The sequence below is a fragment of the Pygocentrus nattereri genome, chromosome 11 (assembly GCF_015220715.1).
Source record: "Pygocentrus nattereri isolate fPygNat1 chromosome 11, fPygNat1.pri, whole genome shotgun sequence".
Taxonomy (NCBI): domain Eukaryota; kingdom Metazoa; phylum Chordata; class Actinopteri; order Characiformes; family Serrasalmidae; genus Pygocentrus; species Pygocentrus nattereri.
The window spans coordinates 3,150,287-3,170,112 of record NC_051221.1 but is presented as its reverse complement, the minus strand read 5'-3'; the positions used below and the strand labels follow the sequence as shown (position 1 = coordinate 3,170,112).

General features: G+C 43.0%; 1 protein-coding gene across 3 annotated transcripts in view; it reads right to left on the bottom strand.

Moving 5' to 3' along the window:
- LOC108415046 (RNA-binding motif, single-stranded-interacting protein 3-like) overlaps positions 1-19,826 on the bottom strand; it is a 128,200-nt gene that overhangs the window by 20,623 nt on the left and 87,751 nt on the right. For all 3 annotated transcript variants that reach the window (XM_037542390.1, XM_037542388.1, XM_037542389.1), the window contains exon 6: positions 19,604-19,683. In XM_037542390.1, coding sequence (XP_037398287.1) covers positions 19,604-19,683 — 80 coding nt within the window. The remainder of the gene's footprint in view (positions 1-19,603; positions 19,684-19,826) is intronic.

Below are 19,826 nucleotides of genomic sequence, written 5' to 3'. Positions count from 1 at the left end.
GACTCATGTAGACCTGGAGTTTCCCCATTATCTGATTACTGTCTGACTCATGTAGACCTGGAGTTTCCCCATTATCTGATTACTGTCTGACTCTTGTAGACCTGGAGTTTCCCCATTATCTGATTACTGTCTGACTCATGTAGACCTGGAGTTTCCCCATTATCTGATTACTGTCTGACTCATGTAGACCTGGAGTTTCCCCGTTATCTGATTACTGTCTGACTCCTGTAGACCTGGAGTTTCCCCATTATCTGATTACTGTCTGACTCATGTAGACCTGGAGTTTCCCCATTATCTGATTACTGTCTGACTCCTGTAGACCTGGGGTTTCCCCATTATCTGATTACTGTCTGACTCATGTAGACCTGGAGTTTCCCCATTATCTGATTACTGTCTGACTCCTGTAGACCTGGAGTTTCCCCATTATCTGATTACTGTCTGACTCATGTAGACCTGGAGTTTCCCCATTATCTGATTACTGTCTGACTCCTGTAGACCTGGAGTTTCCCCATTATCTGATTACTGTCTGACTCCTGTAGACCTGGAGTTTCCCCATTATCTGATTACTGTCTGACTCATGTAGACCTGGAGTTTCCCCATTATCTGATTACTGTCTGACTCATGTAGACCTGGAGTTTCCCCATTATCTGATTACTGTCTGACTCATGTAGACCTGGAGTTTCCCCGTTATCTGATTACTGTCTGACTCATGTAGACCTGGAGTTTCCCCGTTATCTGATTACTGTCTGACTCCTGTAGACCTGGAGTTTCCCCGTTGTCTGATTACTGTCTGACTCCTGTAGACCTGGAGTTTCCCTGTTATCTGATTACTGTCTGACTCCTGTAGACCTGGAGTTTCCCCATTATCTGATTACTGTCTGATTCATGTAGACCTGGAGTTTCCCCATTATCTGATTACTGTCTGACTCCTGTAGACCTGGAGTTTCCCAATTATCTGATTACTGTCTGACTCCTGTAGACCTGGAGTTTCCCCATTATCTGATTACTGTCTGATTCATGTAGACCTGGAGTTTCCCCATTATCTGATTACTGTCTGACTCCTGTAGACCTGGAGTTTCCCCATTATCTGATTACTGTCTGACTCCTGTAGACCTGGAGTTTCCCCATTATCTGATTACTGTCTGACTCCTGTAGACCTGGAGTTTCCCCATTATCTGATTACTGTCTGACTCCTGTAGACCTGGAGTTTCCCCATTACCTGATTACTGTCTGACTCATGTAGACCTGGAGTTTCCCCGTTATCTGATTACTGAAGTGCATGCTAACGTCTTGATCAGATTTCTGACCAAATTTGATTTGCAGTCATCAGATTATTAATTGCAGACACTCATTATTATACTAGTACACTGCAGCTCAATGAGCCCCAGCTTCTTTTCACCATACAGCCCTATGCTTGGTACAGCATGTTTCTCCTTGTTGGGGAACTTTCCGTGGTTCAGATGGCTAATGGTCAGAAGACCTGACGCTCCAACATAGTGGACCAATAAACAAATACAAACATCATTAATGGCCTCTTTAAAGGCCCAGCCACCTGAAAAAGGTTTCAAATTTCAGAAGCAAATATTAACAAAAACACTGTTATAATGCCCCATAATTCCCTCTGCTAAGCCTGCATCCACACCTTCACTCCCTATATCCCCACACTGTCCAAATTCCTCCCTACTGAGATGCGCGTGAGGCTCAGGCTTGCAAAGTAAGCAGAATTTTCCACTACCTAATGAGAATTACAAGAAGCACCGCTGCCCCCAACCCCACCCCCACACTCGCTTTCCATAACCCATAATGAGGCGGACCTCGAGCTGCTCTCGTCCGTCTGTCTCAACTCCATAAATGTGTCTATAAATTCGAACAAAGCTAAAGGAGAAATGTTGACTTGCCGTCTGAACAAGCTGCCCGACAGAAATGCTAATTAGGTTTTATGCTTGGTTGCCATGGACACAGACAAACAGTCAGGTGGCCGGACTCTAAGTAGCGAGGCTGAGTAAGAGTCGCAAAACCGCAGGAACTTCCCACCTGGAGTGCTGCAGCGCTAAATGACATCACGCTTGACATTAAACTGGGAGCATTAAGACCTTATTAACCACACAGTCAGCAAATTCCCTGAACCTGTTTATACATACAGCCAGTCAGCCTGAATTCCCCAGCAAAAACAATGTATAACACGATCATAACTACAAATAACAACAAGTTCACTGTAAAAATAGACATCCTGCCAAGTGCGACTGTCTGTCTAGTCAGTATATGTAACTTAGAGCAACTCTTTTGACATCCATGGTTGAATTAAACGACTTTGTCAATCTTTTTGTGTGTGAAAATAAGTGAACACGTTTGTATAGCAAACAAATTTAAATTGTACATGTTTTGCTAACTGTAGAACCCAATGCCTCTTTATTGGATTTCAAGATACGGAAGGAAAATGGAATTTAAAACACAAAAAGGGGCCATTATTTTTGCACATTTAAATCAACAAAGCATGTAGTTTGACCAGGTGGGCACAAACTTTTGCATATGTATGTATGTAAATACTTTTCTTATAAAACTGTTGCAGTAATAACACAACATTATTCAAGTTATTTCTAGATTTTTATATATGTTTTCATTGTTTTAAGTCATTTTCTCATCACGATCTGTGAAGAAGCACTTCAGAAGAGCGTATTAGAATAATACCACGCCTACCTACAGCCACATGACCTGAGCAGTTATTAAAAAACTCATTTTCTATTGATCGCACCAAGCTGAGACCGATCACTGTTCAACAGAGCTGATCAGGAGGGGATGTTTAGGAAAAGCCACCTCTGTCACAGCAGCTTGTCAGCCCTGAGATCAATAGCGCTGCAGCAGGAGAGTTTTGATCAGCGAGTTGGCTGGTAATTGATTAACGATCAATGAAGGTGTGAGGAGTAATGAGAGTAATGAGGAAAGTCCTGGTGTCGCAGACAGAGAGGGTGAGAGTGAGTCTGAGAAGCTGATCAATCATCACTATGCAGCGTTAATAGATGTTTGATGGATTCCGGTTTATTTTTGAAGAGTTTTCTGCTATAAACATCAATGGAACTCCTAATGGCTCCACATTAGACACACTGGTTAAAGACTGCAGCTGTTCATCAATATTTTAAAATCATACCAACAATACAGATTGTCTGAGAACTTTACAAGTGATGTGTAACAGTGAACTCTGAGAAAAAGTACTTTTAAAGCCAAAATGATGATAATAGAGTGGTGTTAAAGGACAGAAGTGCAGTAGGGACACAGAATCGTTTTCAGGCCGGTGTAAAGTGTCCAGTGTTGGGGCTCTTCTAACGCTCCCTGTCCACTGGGTCCATTTAACAGCAGCACAGTATCTAAACGATGTTTAGCCTTCACCTTCGGCACTGACTGACTAGTTCCTAATGATCTGAGAGGTCTGTTAGGCCCATATCGCTGCAGCAGATCAGTCAAATACGCTGCTCCTGCACCATTAAGACCTTTATAGAGCAATAACAGCTCCTTAAAGGCTGTTCTGGAACAGACTGGGAGCCAGTGTGAGGGTATAAGAATGGGGGAGTGGGTGTGGAGTGTTCCCTTTGTTTACTCCTAATGAGTCTCTGGCTGCTGCATTCTGAGTCAGCGGAAGCTGTTTGATGGTCTTTTTTGGGGGTTCAGTTAGGCGACCATTACAGTGATCAATCCTAGAAATAAAGTCGTGGATCAGTTTCTCCAGGCCTCCTTTAGTCAGAAAGTCTCTGATGTTGTTGATGTTCTTAAGGTGGTAAAATGCTTGATTAGTTCCTGCTTTTTTAGACTGTTAAAATAAAACTGAGATCAGAGTCCATTAATACACCAAGGTTACATACTAGTTCTTTAGATTTTAGGGCTCTTGAATCCAAACAGGCAGCTAGTCTGTGCCTCTCATCTCTATTCCAGAATCAAATAATCTCTGTTTTATATTTATTCAACTGCAGAAAGTTTTGTTCCATCAATTAGTGTTGAGCTCAAGGCACTTACAGAGTGAGTCATGAGGACCATAGTTGTGCAGGGAGAGCGCCAAGAAGATCTGCATATCATCTGCATAGCTGTGGAAAGATATCCCATAGTCTTGAAGGATTTGGCCAAGAAGAAGCATATATAAATGAAATAACAGTGGCCCATAAATTGAACCTTGGGGGACACCAAGTCAATGGCACTGTAAGAAACGTGATGTTTAGGTACAAATATGTGTTTCCCCTGTGAAAAAAGTTTATTTTAGGTACACACCTGGAACCACTGTGGTACCGTTAACACTGATGAATGAAACATGTACCTGCATAGTACTTTTATTCTGACAGTGGCAGCTGGCAGACATGCTCATCCCTCAGGTTTTTTTCTTCTCTTGGTAAAACAACTAAAACACCACTTCACACCCACTGGTCTAAAGGAACTGGCTGGAGAAAATATTTGATATTAAGTGAATGCCACATAGTTTTAACCAGGCTAGTAAATCAGCCTTGATCATACTGGAATGGACACTTAGTGAAATTACCTAAGCTAACGAATAAACGCCATGATGATACAGCAATCAGATTAAACGCAGAAATTAATATTTGATTGTCTTAAACAAACCAATGAAAATGTTGTGTCCTTCTGCCAGTCTTCCAGAGCAAAGGTACATTTTGACAATTCTGCAGAACCCTTTAATTTATTGTCTCATAGAAACCAATTAATCTATTTTGTGTACTTTTAATTATTTTGGAGCCTCTAGAGCGTTTGAGTCATCCTGTCTTCCAGAATCTTTCAGTTCTCCAGAGAAATAATAACTATGCTGCTCTTCACCACCAGATCTTCCCAGAAAGTTCCAGCATCCTTTAGTCTTCCAGAGTCCTCCAGTTTTTCCAGGGTCTTCCAGAGTCTTCCAGTGTCCTTCAGTCTTCCAGAGTCCTAAGGTCTTTCACAGCCCTTCAGTTTCCCCGTCTTCCACAGTCCTCCAGAGTCTTCCACAGCCCTTCAGATTCCCCCAGTCTTCCATATCTCTTCAGTGTCCTACAGTGTTCTTTACACTCTCTCTTCTTTATCCATGATCCAATACAGTTTTTAAGGTTTTTTGCCTTGTTTTGCTCATGAAAACCTGTTATTGCCTTTCCACTCCAAAAGAGCCTGAAGTCGTTTGTGTGTGTATGTATGTTTGTGTTCATGAGTTGAACACTTTTTCTGCTCTCCTGCTTCTCTTTAAACTTTCTATGACAAATATCCAATAAATAAATAAATAAATAAAATAAAACAGATAAATAAATATCAAAATCTACTGTTTGCCCACCAGCAGCTGCCAAACCACTGAGTTAGCATACGGCTTATGGTGCGGGTGTGTGTGTATTTGTGTGTGTGTTGTGAAACAGATGGTTCAGAGGCATGAAACAAATGTTTCTCTCTAACAGTGAAATGACAGAGCAAGAAAGAGGGAGAGAGAGAGAGAGAGAGAGAGTAAGAACTCCAGCTGTTTTAATACATTTTCAGGCTTGAATCAAATAATGAACTGTAAGGAGGAAGAAGGCACACGCTGCTTAAACACAAATTTCAATTTATTTTATTTACTAATAATTTCTTAATTATTAAATTTTATCCTGCGACACTCATAGGACACTCTAAATACAGCACATTCTAGGAGACTGAACATCACATAGAGATTGGATAGTGTACATGGTAAATAGTAGACTCCATGGATACCAGGGATTGAATGTTCTAGACTTACCTGGACTGGAAATTTGAGACATCCGAGATCAAATATTCCAGACCAAAGACCGGATATTCAATATAGTCAAGTCAAGTCAGCGTTACTGTCAGACCTTGTGGTGTAGTGATAACATTAAATAGACAGTAAACAGGAAAAGTGTGAATTTAAATAGACACTAAAAAACACTAAACACGAATCGTAAAAATAAACACCAATTGTAGAAGAATACAGTCGTGGCCAAAAGTTTTGAGAATGGCACAAATTTTGGTTTTCACAAAGTTTGCTGCCTCAGTTTTTTAGAGCCTTTCGTCAGATGTTTATGTGGTATAATGAAGTACATTTATAAGCGTTCCATATGTGTGTTAACTTTTTATTGACAAATACATCCAGTTTAAGCAAAGACTTAATATTTACAGTGTTGACCCTTCTTCTTTAAGACTTCTGCAATTCGCCTCTGCATGCTGGACATGAGCTTCTGGGCAAAATCTTGAATGATGGCAACCCATTCTTGCCTAATCAGTGCTTGGAGTTGATCACAGTTTCTGGGTTTTTGCTTGTCCACCCTCTTTTTGAGGATTGACCAAGGTTCTCAATGGGATTGAGATCTGAGGAGCTTCCTGGCCATGGACCCAAAATTTCAAGCCACTTTTCCCTTGTGACATGGTGCCAAATTGGTCTTGGATTGTTGGGAGAAGTTGTTCTTGGAGGAGGTTTGTCCCAAACAGTCTGAAGGGGCTTCATCAGAGAAAATAACTTTACCCCAGTCCTCTGCAGTCCAATCCCTATACTTTCTGCAGAATGTTGGTCTGTCCTTCACGTTTTTCTTGGAGAGAAGTGGCTTCTTTTCTGCCCTTCTTGACACCAAGCCGTCCTCCAAAAGCTTTCATCTCACTGTGTGTTCAGAGGCACGCACACCAGCCCTCCGCCATTCCTGAGCAAGCTCTGTACTGGTGGTGACTCGATCTCATCGCTGAATAAGGAATGGTATCAAAACAGCCTCCAAGAGCAACTCCTCCCAACGATCCAGGAGCAATTTGGAGATGAACAATGTTTTTTTCCAGCATGATGGAGCACCATGTCACAAGGCAAAAGTGGCTTGGTGAGCAAAACATTGAAATTTTGGGTCCAGGGCCAGGAACACACCTCAGATCTCAATCCCATTGAGAACCTGTGGTCAATCCTCAAAAAGAGGGTGGACAAACAAAAACCCAGAAACTGTGATCAACTCCAAGCACTGATTAGGCAAGAATGGGTTGCCATCATTCAAGATTTTGCCCAGAAGCTGATGTTCAGCATGCCAAGGCGAACTGCAGAAGTCTTAAAGAAGAAGGGTCAACACTGTAAATATTAAGTCTTTGCTTAAACTGGATGTATTTGTCAATAAAAAGTTAACACACATATGGAACGCTTATAAATGTACTTCATTATACCACATAAACATCTGACGAAAGGCTCTAAAAAAACCGAGGCAGCAAACTTTGTGAAAAACCAAATTTGTGCCATTCTGAAAACTTTTGGCCACGACTGTAGAATAACAAAAATGAATATAAATCTAAGAAGGTCCTAAAATGAGCACTAAAGTGACATAGGTTTCATACAGATTAAGGTCTGTGGGTATAAATAGTGCAGATATAAACAGTCGTGCAGTTAGACTGAGCTTACAGAGCGGTTAAAGTGATACTACAGATGTGGAAACAAATGATCATTTTGATTTGAACTATTTTTTATTCTTTTATGAAATATTTTATTGCATCAATTATTGTGTTGCTACATTAAAAGTATAAATAAAAGCTGAGATAATGATCAAAATAAATTAGATATTACTTCATTCCCTTCCTCACATACAAAATAATATCACCAGGGTCTGTGGGAAGCTGCTTGGGGCCTCAAATGTTTAGAAATGATCCTGCTGTTCTAGATAAGATAGCAGGTTGTAACAGAGTTATTGTAGCTGCTGAAAACTGATGTGTTCAGCACTGTTTATGCACTGATTTACATCTCCCTACACACACAGTGCAGCCTGAGAGAGAGAGAGAGAGAGAGAGAGAGCGAGCGAGCGCATGGAGAGAATGGATTACAGTGTGTGTTTGTGATACAGAGCACAGGGGAGATCATTAGGAATTAACACATCCTCACTCCTTAATCCTGTTTCTTCCAAGCTGTTCAGCTTTTACTCTGAAATGCACAGCCCCTGGTTACACATAGCATTGATATCTGATCACTGATCAGATCATCCAATCAGGACACGGCATATTTAAGCTTGTCTTTTTCAAATGTAGCTTTCACACCTGGATATCGATCCGATCTCATCTGAATATGCAATATTTACAGTTTTTAATAGCTCTGCTGTGGCACCCAAGCTGAGCCGGTGGAGCCCATACAGGCCACGCAGTGTTTCCTTCATAAAACATTTTGTAATCGTGATGCAGAGAAATCCAGCAATGTTCAGTTACACAAGAGGAAGACACTGCAGGACTCAGGAAGAGTCTGGCCCCTGAAAGGCTCTGAAAAACTCTTCAAAACTCTTGAGGATTGGGGGACTGTAAAAAACTGTAGAAGACCAGAGGACTGCAAGATTCTGGAAGACTGAAGGACTCTGGAAGACTCTTCAAGACTACAGAGGACTGGAGGACAAGATGGAAGACAAGATGACTCTGGGAGGCATGGAGAACTCTGAAAGTCTCTATAAGACTCAAGGATTCAGAAAGTCAAATTTTCTGGAAGACTGCAGGGTACTGAAAGTCTCTGGAAGAATGTAGGGTACTGAAAGCATCTGAAAGCCTCTGGAAGAATGCAGGGTACTGAAAGCCTCTGGAAGAATGTAGGGTACTGAAAGCCTCTGAAAGCCTCTGGAAGAATGCAGGGTACTGAAAGCCTCTGGAAGAATGTAGGGTACTGAAAGCCTCTGAAAGCCTCTGGAAGAATGCAGGGTACTGAAAGCCTCTGGAAGAATGCAGGGTACTGAAAGCCTCTGGAAGACTGCAGGGTACTGAAAGCCTCTGGAAGAATGCAGGGTACTGAAAGCCTCTGGAAGAATGCAGGGTACTGAAAACCTCTGGAAGAATGCAGGGTACTGAAAGACTCTGAAAGCCTCTGGAAGAATGCAGGGTACTGAAAGCCTCTGGAAGACGGCAGGGTACTGAAAGACTCTGAATGCCTCTGGAAGAATGCAGGGTACTGAAAGACTCTGAAAGCCTCTGGAAGAATGCAGGGTACTGAAAGCCTCTGGAACACTGCAGGGTACTGAAAGACTCTGAATGCCTCTGGAAGAATGCAGGGTACTGAAAGCCTCTGGAAGACTGCAGGGTACTGAAAGACTCTGAAAGCCTCTGGAAGAATGCAGGGTACTGAAAGACTCTGAATGCCTCTGGAAGAATGCAGGGTACTGAAAGACTCTGAATGCCTCTGGAAGAATGCAGGGTACTGAAAACCTCTGGAAGAATGCAGGGTACTGAAAGACTCTGAAAGCCTCTGGAAGAATGCAGGGTACTGAAAGCCTCTGGAAGACGGCAGGGTACTGAAAGACTCTGAATGCCTCTGGAAGAATGCAGGGTACTGAAAGACTCTGAAAGCCTCTGGAAGAATGCAGGGTACTGAAAGCCTCTGGAACACTGCAGGGTACTGAAAGACTCTGAAAGCCTCTGGAAGAATGCAGGGTACTGAAAGCCTCTGGAAGACTGCAGGGTACTGAAAGACTCTGAATGCCTCTGGAAGAATGCAGGGTACTGAAAGCCTCTGGAAGACTGCAGGGTACTGAAAGACTCTGGAAGACTGCAGGGTACTGAAAGAGTCTGAAAGCCTCTGGAAAACTGCAGGTTACTGAAAGCCTCTGGAAGACTGCAGGGTACTGAAAGACTGAATGCCTCTGGAAGAATGCAGGGTACTGAAAGACTCTGAATGCCTCTGGAAGAATGCAGGGTACTGAAAGACTCTGAATGCCTCTGGAAGAATGCAGGGTACTGAAAACCTCTGGAAGAATGCAGGGTACTGAAAGACTCTGAAAGCCTCTGGAAGAATGCAGGGTACTGAAAGCCTCTGGAAGACGGCAGGGTACTGAAAGACTCTGAATGCCTCTGGAAGAATGCAGGGTACTGAAAGACTCTGAAAGCCTCTGGAAGAATGCAGGGTACTGAAAGCCTCTGGAACACTGCAGGGTACTGAAAGACTCTGAATGCCTCTGGAAGAATGCAGGGTACTGAAAGCCTCTGGAAGACTGCAGGGTACTGAAAGACTCTGAATGCCTCTGGAAGAATGCAGGGTACTGAAAGCCTCTGGAAGACTGCAGGGTACTGAAAGACTCTGGAAGACTGCAGGGTACTGAAAGAGTCTGAAAGCCTCTGGAAAACTGCAGGTTACTGAAAGCCTCTGGAAGACTGCAGGGTACTGAAAGACTGAATGCCTCTGGAAGACTGCAGGGTACTGAAAGCCTCTGGAAGACTGCAGGGTACTGAAAGACTCTGAATGCCTCTGGAAGACTGCAGGGTACTGAAAGACTCTGGAAGACTGCAGGGTACTGAAAGAGTCTGAAAGCCTCTGGAAAACTGCAGGTTACTGAAAGCCTCTGGAAGACTGCAGGGTACTGAAAGACTGAATGCCTCTGGAAGACTGCAGGGTACTGAATGCCTCTGGAAGAATGCAGGGAACAGAAAGACTCACAGCCTCTGGAAGACTGCAGGGTACTGAAAGCCTCTGGAAAAATGCAGGGTACTGAAAGCCTCTGGAAGAATGCAGGGTACTGAAAGCCTCTGGAAGACTGCAGGGTACAGAAAGCCTCTGGAAGACTGCAGGGTACTGAAAGACTCTGGAAGACTGCAGGGTACAGAAAGCCTCTGAAAGCCTCTGGAAGACTGCAGGGTACTGAAAGACTCTGGAAGACTGCAGGGTACTGAAAGCCTCTGGAAGACTGCAGGGTACAGAAAGACTCTGAAAGCCTCTGGAAGACTGCAGGTTACTGAAAGCCTCTGGAAGACTGCAGGGTACTGAAAGAATCTGGAAGACTGCAGGGTACTGAAAGACTCTGAATGCCTCTGGAAGACTGCAGGGTACTGAAAGCCTCTGGAAGACTGCAGGGTACTGAAAGACTCTGAATGCCTCTGGAAGACTGCAGGGTACTGAAAGAGTCTGAAAGCCTCTGGAAAACTGCAGGTTACTGAAAGCCTCTGGAAGAATGCAGGGTACTGAAAGACTGAATGCCTCTGGAAGACTGCAGGGTACTGAATGCCTCTGGAAGAATGCAGGGTACAGAAAGACTCAAAGCCTCTGGAAGACTGCAGGGTACTGAAAGCCTCTGGAAAAATGCAGGGTACTGAAAGCCTCTGGAAGAATGCAGGGTACTGAAAGCCTCTGGAAGACTGCAGGGTACAGAAAGCCTCTGAAAGCCTCTGGAAGACTGCAGGGTACTGAAAGACTCTGGAAGACTGCAGGGTACAGAAAGCCTCTGAAAGCCTCTGGAAGACTGCAGGGTACTGAAAGACTCTGGAAGACTGCAGGGTACAGAAAGACTCTGAAAGCCTCTGGAAGACTGCAGGGTACTGAAAGACTCTGGAAGACTGCAGGGTACAGAAAGCCTCTGAAAGCCTCTGGAAGACTGCAGGGTACGGAAAGACTCTGGAAGACTGCAGGGTACAGAAAGACTCTGAAAGCCTCTGGAAGACTGCAGGTTACTGAAAGCCTCTGGAAGACTGCAGGGTACTGAAAGACTCTGGAAGACTGCAGGGTACTGAAAGACTCTGAAATTGTAAATTTGAATACATATTTAGGCAAAAAAAAATTAATTTGTTTATAGTTTAAGAGGTTCTAAAATCATTTCTCAGGCCCCCCAGATGGTCAACATTGTTGCTGTAACCATATTCTCTTGCAGTTGCAATTGAACAAAAGCCAGGATCATCTGAAGGGGTCTTGTGGACTGGTTTGAGAACCTTAGCTCTAGCCTGTGATCCTCCAGTATATGTGAAGTTTTATTTTGCATTATAACTGTTTTCTCAGTATTAAATAAAATGTTTGAATGTAGGCTCAAAGCTGTGTTCACTGATTAAACCTTGCAAATTCACAGGATGGACCACTACAAATGGTTTTAATGGGTGTTAGATAAAACAACAGAATAGAAGGACAAAAATGAATGAATTATTAATGAACACCCCTCCAGATGAGGCCAGGGTTGAGGATGTGCTATGTAAAAATATAGTAGGGACCCACTGGTATACAACTTGCTCAGAGTAATGAGAGTAAAACTGCCTTCATGGTTAAAGCTGCTGGCCTCAGGGCAGGCTGTAGGGGCAGCTGTTGGGTGTTCTGATCTGCAGCAGCATCAACACTGAAATCATGACTTTTGCAAAACACCGTCCACCATCTCACTACCATCTTCTAACATTACCAAAACTCTCTATCAGAATCTCTATCACAAGCTCAGACTGAGAGTCTGGGATAAAGCCTCCTCTACTGTGGGCCACAGATTCTTTACTGTCTGCTAATTTTGACAATAATATGAAATACCACAGATGGACACCCTAGATACCATACATTAGACAATAGACACTTTACATACCACCGACTGGACACCCTAGATACCATACATTAGACATTCTACACACCAGAGATTAGACACTTTAAATACCACAGACAGGACACCCTAGATACCGTACATTAGACATTCTACATACCAGAGATTGGACACTACACATATCAGAGATTGGACACTACAGACCCCAGTGATTAAACCCTCCAGACCATCCTCATCCTCCACAGAGCCACGCTATAATATAAAAATATACATAATCTGTTCTGACCAGCAACTACAGTTCAGGTGATAGCCGAGTTTGTTGTACTTGGTAGTCAGTGTGGGAGGATGAAGTCTGTCCAACAGAAACAATAGTGTGAATTTCTCTAACCACCCCTCCCATCCCCACCACCCCCTCTGTCTTTCACTCTCTCTCTCCATCTCGGTCTCTGACTGCAGTTTGACAGGTGTTTATTATTCTGTCATATTCTGAAGTCTAAACAGTCTGAGCTAAACAGTGTGAGTGTGCTAGGTAATATCTCTCTCTCTCACTCTCTCTCTCTCTCACTCTCTCTCTCTCTCTCTCTCATGAATACGGAGCGTTGTTAGAGCTCTGAGCAGCATGTTCTCCTTCCCACCTTCACTCTGTCCTATTACAGAGCACTCACTCTGCTGTCCTGCTGGGATTACACTGTACGCTATGACTCTATCCATACTTTCCTCTGTCTGCACTTCATACATCATCTCTGCACATAAGTTTTAACTTAATCTTACTGGTAATGTGTGGGGACACCATGTCTGTGTCTTTTGAGTAATGATGTCCTCTTAACTGCATGTTAACTCTGCGTTCCGGTCAGCACAAACTTAATTTAGTTCAACGTAAATTGGAATAACTCTTATCAGGAAAGATAATTCTCAGGTAAAACCACATTAGTTTTTCTAAAGGCAGTCAAAATCACTCGTCTTATTATCTATTTCTATCTATCTATTTTCATTATGTTGGTGGGATAGGCATTTTATCGGCGGGACTTCTAACACTGTAGTGACTCCAGAGCTGTGGCAATGAGTGATGGGTCTAAACCTGCATTCACACGGGCAGCGACAAGTCACAAGACGGTGAGAAGTCATTGATTTTCAATGAGATCTGGCGAGATCTTCTTTGTTTTTAGGGCTTTTTATGTTGTTTATTTTGGGAACTCTGGGCACTTTCTTTGGCTTCTTTTTTTTATTGAAGGCACTGGTCAAAAGCACTTTTTCCCCCTCATCTTCAAAATAGGTGGCGTAGTGGTGTGGTGGGTAGCGCTGTGGCCTCACAGCAAAGAGGGCCTGGGTTCGATTCCCCGACTGGGTGACCGGGTCCTCTCTGTGTGGAGTTTGCATGTTCTCCCCGTGTCTGCGTGGGTTTCCTCCGGGTTCTCCGGTTTCCTCCCAAAGACATGCAGTCAGGTCGATTGGACATAGGTGTGAGTGAGTGACTGTCTGTCTGTCTGCCCTGCAATGGACTGGCGACCTGTCCAGGGTGTATCCTGCCTTCCGCCCGAAGACTGCTGGAATAGGCTCCAGCACCCCCCCGCGACCCTGACGGAGAAGCGGATTAGAAAATGGATGGATGGATGGATGGATCTTCAAAATATTACGTCTTCATTCCTGTGGTCTCCTCCCATCTCAACTGTCGTAACTCCCTCTTAATTGGTATTTCTGTCAAAACCTTACATCTCCTACAACGTCTTCAACAGACAGCCACTAGACTTCTTTTGCATTGTAAAAACATCTGCTCCTATCATCCCTGTCTTTCACCAGTTACACTGGCCTCCCATCTCACTGTACATTAAGCTTAAACTCCTCCTGCTGACATACAGTGCTGTACAAAACCCGTATGTACCGGAGCACATTATTGTAAGCTATTCATCTGGGCAGTACCATGTTTTACCATGTAGCATAAGAACAAATGCAAATAAACACAAATACAGTAGGAAGAAACGAGAATTTCCTGCTTTTCCAAAAGTTCATGGTCACACTTTATTTGAATGGTCTTCTATAGATGATCTACAGATACATATATTATTAACAAGCTTACTGGTCATACTCAGACTAGATGACTTCTAATTTTCTCAGATGTCTAAATGGATTGTAGACAGCCTCGCATGACTATCTCCACCCTAACTAACCAGGCTTCTCCACCTCCACACCCCTGCCAGCACTCTCGGATCATCTGGTGCTGGTCTTAGCTGTCCGAAAAAAGATTCAGAACGGTCACTGTTGGGGCTATCATGGCCTTCAAACTATGGCCTTCAGACTTCCATCACCACAATCTCTTAGACTCTGCTCTCCATTTTTCTCCTTCAGTGGCCACAGAAGATGGTTCTTTGGTAAAGTGGTTGATTCAGTGGTTCTATATAGAAGCATGACCAGTCATAGAACCATTTGCGTGCTTAAAGGGTTCTTTGCCTGGTGCAATCATTCATGGAGAACGTGTAGTATGTTGTTCTATACATAATTCTTTTGAACATGGTTCCATATAGCACCACAAAGGGTTCTGCTGTTGGTACATGCTTGAAATCGCAACAATAGCAGATTTTTTCCATTTTGTTCAATTCTATCCAAGATTCTATCCCCAGTTTGGGGCTATAATGTAATTGTTGATTTTTAATGTTGCTGAATTGTGTATTTGACTTATACAGCAACTTCTGCTCTACATAATTTAAACTACTGCATTATATAATTTAAACATTATTATTATGGCTATTCTTGAAGATCAGTAGTCTCCTATTAGGATTAACTACTAGACTTAATTTTTGGTTAGCTGTGTTAACATTGCTGGTTGGTTAAACTCATGCTATCATATATCCTGCTGCTTTAGACAATTAAATATTCTGATTAAAGGAAAATGAAAAACATTTTTTGTACATTTACAGCAATTCCAATGAAGACCAAGGCCCTGAATAAAGACACGAAGGCCCATACTATGCTGGTCAGTATTCCAGAGACTGACCCTGGCGAAGAGAGTCGTAGTCATGGAAGGACAGAAACAGACAATGTGCTGCGGATGCAAGAACACAGCGACTCGTGTCAAGGACTAAACCGTCCACCAGGAGAACACAATGTAAAGTGACGAAGCACACAGGGAGCCATTCATCAGTGCAGAAAGGCACCATTCACTCTCCAGGACCAGAGAGTCAGGCCAAAGTCGGAGAGAATGGAAAAGCTGAATGTGATAGATGAACCAGCTGAGTGGGTCAGTTCTACAGACTTTGTGGACAAAACAGACTGGAGTATGACTAATACGCATGGACCACTGCGATCCGAACACTTCAAATGACCAACAAAACAAACGTTTACGAAGGAGAAATACTTGGAATTTGTAAGCGTCTCGGATGAATGATGATGTTTGCCCCACAAAAAGTCTCCCATCAACATGCAGTTGAGATACCTTAGATAATTTAGGCTTTGTTTAAAGCAAATAGAAGTCCACACAGAACTGGCTGTGGCTAAATACCCAACTTTAGTAAACCGAGGAGAATAGAAATGGCCACATTTTCAAGATCTCCACCCATTTTTGCACCAACCTCCCTGAAGTGCATTCATATGACAAAGGAACACATTTCAATGTACAGGATACATAAAACGTACACTAGTGTCAATACTTATCAGCTTAGCATTGATCAGGGTAGGAATGCGTCCTATTTGACCCTGAAACCTGACGCTAAAGGCTTAGAAACCAAATTTTCTATGGCAGTGGTCACCCACCCTGGTCCTAGGGTCCTACATTCCTGTGGACTGTAGTTTGCACCACAATCTGCTGCATCTGCTGCAATTAACAAACTAATTCAGAAGCCCTCGATGGGCTGGATCAGAGGAATTAGTGCAGGAATGTGGAGGAGGCAGCATGTTAGATGCAGATTGGAACAACTCTCTGCAGGAAAGTAGATCTCCAGAAGAAAGGTGGGTGACCACTGGCCTATGGTATTGTTAAGCGTGGTTGAGTCGATTCCAACATCTAACAATCATATGTACAGTGTTCCTCCTGAATATCCAGTCTTCTGTTTGGTTCTTTAGTAGGGGTGTCAAAGTTATCATCCTAATAACACGTTGTTGATAATGAATCATTTTAATGAAATAGTAAATAATTAACATCATTCATTTGTTCTTAACACTCAACTCAACCCCTCCGCAGCAGTGCTGCAGCACATTGTGTTTGATAGAATTTATGATTATAACGCTCTCATTCACAAGCAGCTTTTCACATAGATTTTAAAGTGAAACCTTCAGCACTGTCAGCAGGCGCTTAACAGACAGTCTTGGGAAAACTACAGAGAAATCAACAAGCAGCAAACTAACAAAAGCAGCAGCTTGATGAAGCTCCAGATCCACCCCAGATCCTCCTCTACAACAAGAATCCAGAAGCTGATTCATGGCAAAGAACTCTCTGAGGATGTGAGAAACAGAATTGCTGCTCTCCACTAAGACGCCTAGGCTATAAGAAGACTGCTAACACCCTGAAACTGAGCTATAGCACGGTGGACAAGGTCATACAGCAGGTTTCCAGGACAGGTTCCACATCCAGAGGTTGGCTTAAAAAATAGCTGCAAGAGTGCTGCCAGCATTGTTGCAGAGGTTGAAGAAGTGGGAGGTCAGCCTGTCAGGGCTCAGACCATACGCCACACAATGCATAAACTCGGTCTACATGGCCCTCATCCCAGAAGGAAGCCTCTTCTGCAGCTGATGCACGAGAAAGCCCCCAAACAGTTTGCTGAAGACAAGCAGTCCAAGAACATGGATTAATGGAAGCATGTCCTCTGATCTGAAGAGACCATGATAAACTTGTTTGGCTGAGATGGTGTCCTCTGTATATGTATATGTATAACTGTATATGTATAACTCTGTATATGATACATATGTTTTCTACACTCATTGACTGTATATATGATATATATATATATATATATAATATACACACTCGTTGGTTCAAATGTGCAGACACTGTTGCTCTCACTGAACGTTGGTGATGAAAAAATCGCAGAAATCGCTGGAAATCGTGTGATTTTCATGTTCAGGTTCTGTGTTCAAAATAATGTTGAATTAGAGAAAGTAATAAATACATTCTTATTAAGCAATTTTGTCCAATTATATAGTTACAACAAAATGCACTGCTTCATGATTTAAAAATATTTCTTTATGGTCAAATTTTTCCAAACAAGGCAAATTTGATTAGTTGTGATAAACGACACAACAATATGATGACTCGTGATTATTACTGCGTTTGACAGTCCAAACAGTAATGATAATTACATTAGTATTGATAACATTCATAAAAAACAGTCCAGATCTATGACCTTGGCTTGGCGATTCGGAACATCCTGTCTCTGGGACGGCCTTGACAACTTGTGATATTTCGAGTTTCTCACTTAAGAATAAAAACTGGACTGGAGACTTCAATCATGAGCTGTTTTTTAACTCTAATATTGTTTATGGAGGCTGTTTTTCTTCTGTCTTCTTCAATTTATGGCAGGGTTTCTTTTCTCCAAGCTTGCACACACTTTGAGTACATAAAGTTATGATTTAAAATTCAAAACTCTTTCACATATATATTCTCTCTCTCTCTCTCTCTCTCTCTCTCTCTCTCTCTCTCTCTCAGATCCATCCATCACCTGCTCTCACAGAATGCTGATTAGACAGTTCTACCCGTCCCACTCACACAGCTTCCCTTAATGGGGTTTTGTGCTCAGATGTAGGACTAATGGAAGCTCTTTAAAGCCCACTTACTTGTAAATGCTTTACAGTATGAACAGTGTGGATTTCTGAAGGCTTTTAGAGCAGTATGGTCTGCACACGTCTGCCATAGTGAAGGCTTTAATGCTAGAAAAGTGCATGTTTCTGTGTGCTGCAATGACCACTGTAATGTAATGGATAAGAGAGAGAAGAGGTAGTTTTAACGGGATACTGCAGCCACTGGGATCCAGAGAATCTTGGAAATGAACAGCAGATCTTTCGTTTTTATACAGTGATTAACAGACTAGACGAGAAGATGAATCCGTGTGCTATAAGGGCATTTGCATATGTCAGTGTTACTGTTAGTTTCAAAATAAGATACGTCATTGCACAGAAAACAATGAAATTGGGCAAAAAATTATATATATCAGTCCTTCATAAGTCTGTGGAAATCATCAGCTTTACTTTTGTTGGTGACGGATCTGGCATTGCTGGGTATCACCGGATTGTGTGATTGTTTCTGTGGCCTAGCAATTGTGCCAAACCAGCATCCCCCTGTCTCTGCCACCTACCAGAGCCGAAATGATCCATGGAGCGACCGAGTTCACTCTTCTGGGACGTTTTCTGAGTGCAGGGATTCCCTCGGTTTTGGCTGTAATCCTATGACTATAAGAACTTGGCGGCTGTAGGCAGGTTTTGCACAACCAAACGTCACATTTATTACCAGACATTAAAACAAAAATGCACATCAAAAGCACCGTACAGGGTCTGTGCACGAAATCATCTCGCTTGCTCCCGAATGATCCATCCACCCTACTGTATCCAGACAAGAGCAGTTTTGTGGTTGAAAACTGGCCATTAGTGAATGTGAAGATGGAGCATCAACAGAGTGTAACATGCCCTGCAGTACCGTGGAGGGAATGAGGACGCTGGAGGCTGGAGAGACGTTGCAGCAGCCGTTTTTCTAACTAGGTTTTTCAGTCCTTTTCTCAGCTCATCAGTCTTTCTTCTGCTGTTGCTGCTGCTCGTCTCTCTGTGTGTTCTCTCTCCACACCTTTTAAAGGTACCTGCACAGCTGAAGCCAGAGGAGCATCAGCTGGCTCTCACTGTAAGGCTGGGACAGTCACCGGGTCCAAATGCCAGGCATAATAAAGTGGCCTCGCTGCAGGACGGGAAGCAGGGTTCAGGAGGTTGGGGTTCTGGTACTGGCACCATCCCCAAGCCATGTGTGGCTGTTGTCATCTTCCCACCATCTCTTGTAGCTGTTGATGCCCTCCTGCCATTTCTCTTGGCTAATGACTTCCTCTCGTCATCCCTTGAGGCTGTCGTCAGCGTGTAGGTTTCAGGCGCCACCATCCTGTCACCTCCTGTGGCTGTCACTTGTGCCGGAGGTACAGGCACCTGGCACGCCAAGCACCGCTTTGTCTGATACACTTGTACCAGCATCACAATTACCATGTCAGTATCGCTGCTGTGCAGATAATAATCGGCCACCAAAATATTATCTTGACAACAGCGGACCTGTGGTCAGAAACTGACCAGTGATGAATGGAGTAGAGGGGCTGATAAAGTGTACAGAAACAGATGAGCCTGTCTGTGACTGTACACCTACATAGTGCACACAGACAGAGAGATACAGAGAGAGAGACAGAGAGGGAACAATAGATGAAAAGAGAAATAGAGAGGGAACCTACCTGGAATGGCTGGTGGCGTTTTTAGATATTTGCCATTGAAATGCTGAATTACAACTTCACATTTTTCTGTAGATTCCATCCTGAAAAAAGACAGACCCTTCGTAAAAAGGAGAGAAGCAATACAGTCAATACAGCACAGAAAGCATGTTTTCCTTGATGCACACTCAACAATCTTGAGATTTAAGGTTTTGAGACATTTTAGCCAGAAGAAAGGCATAAACAG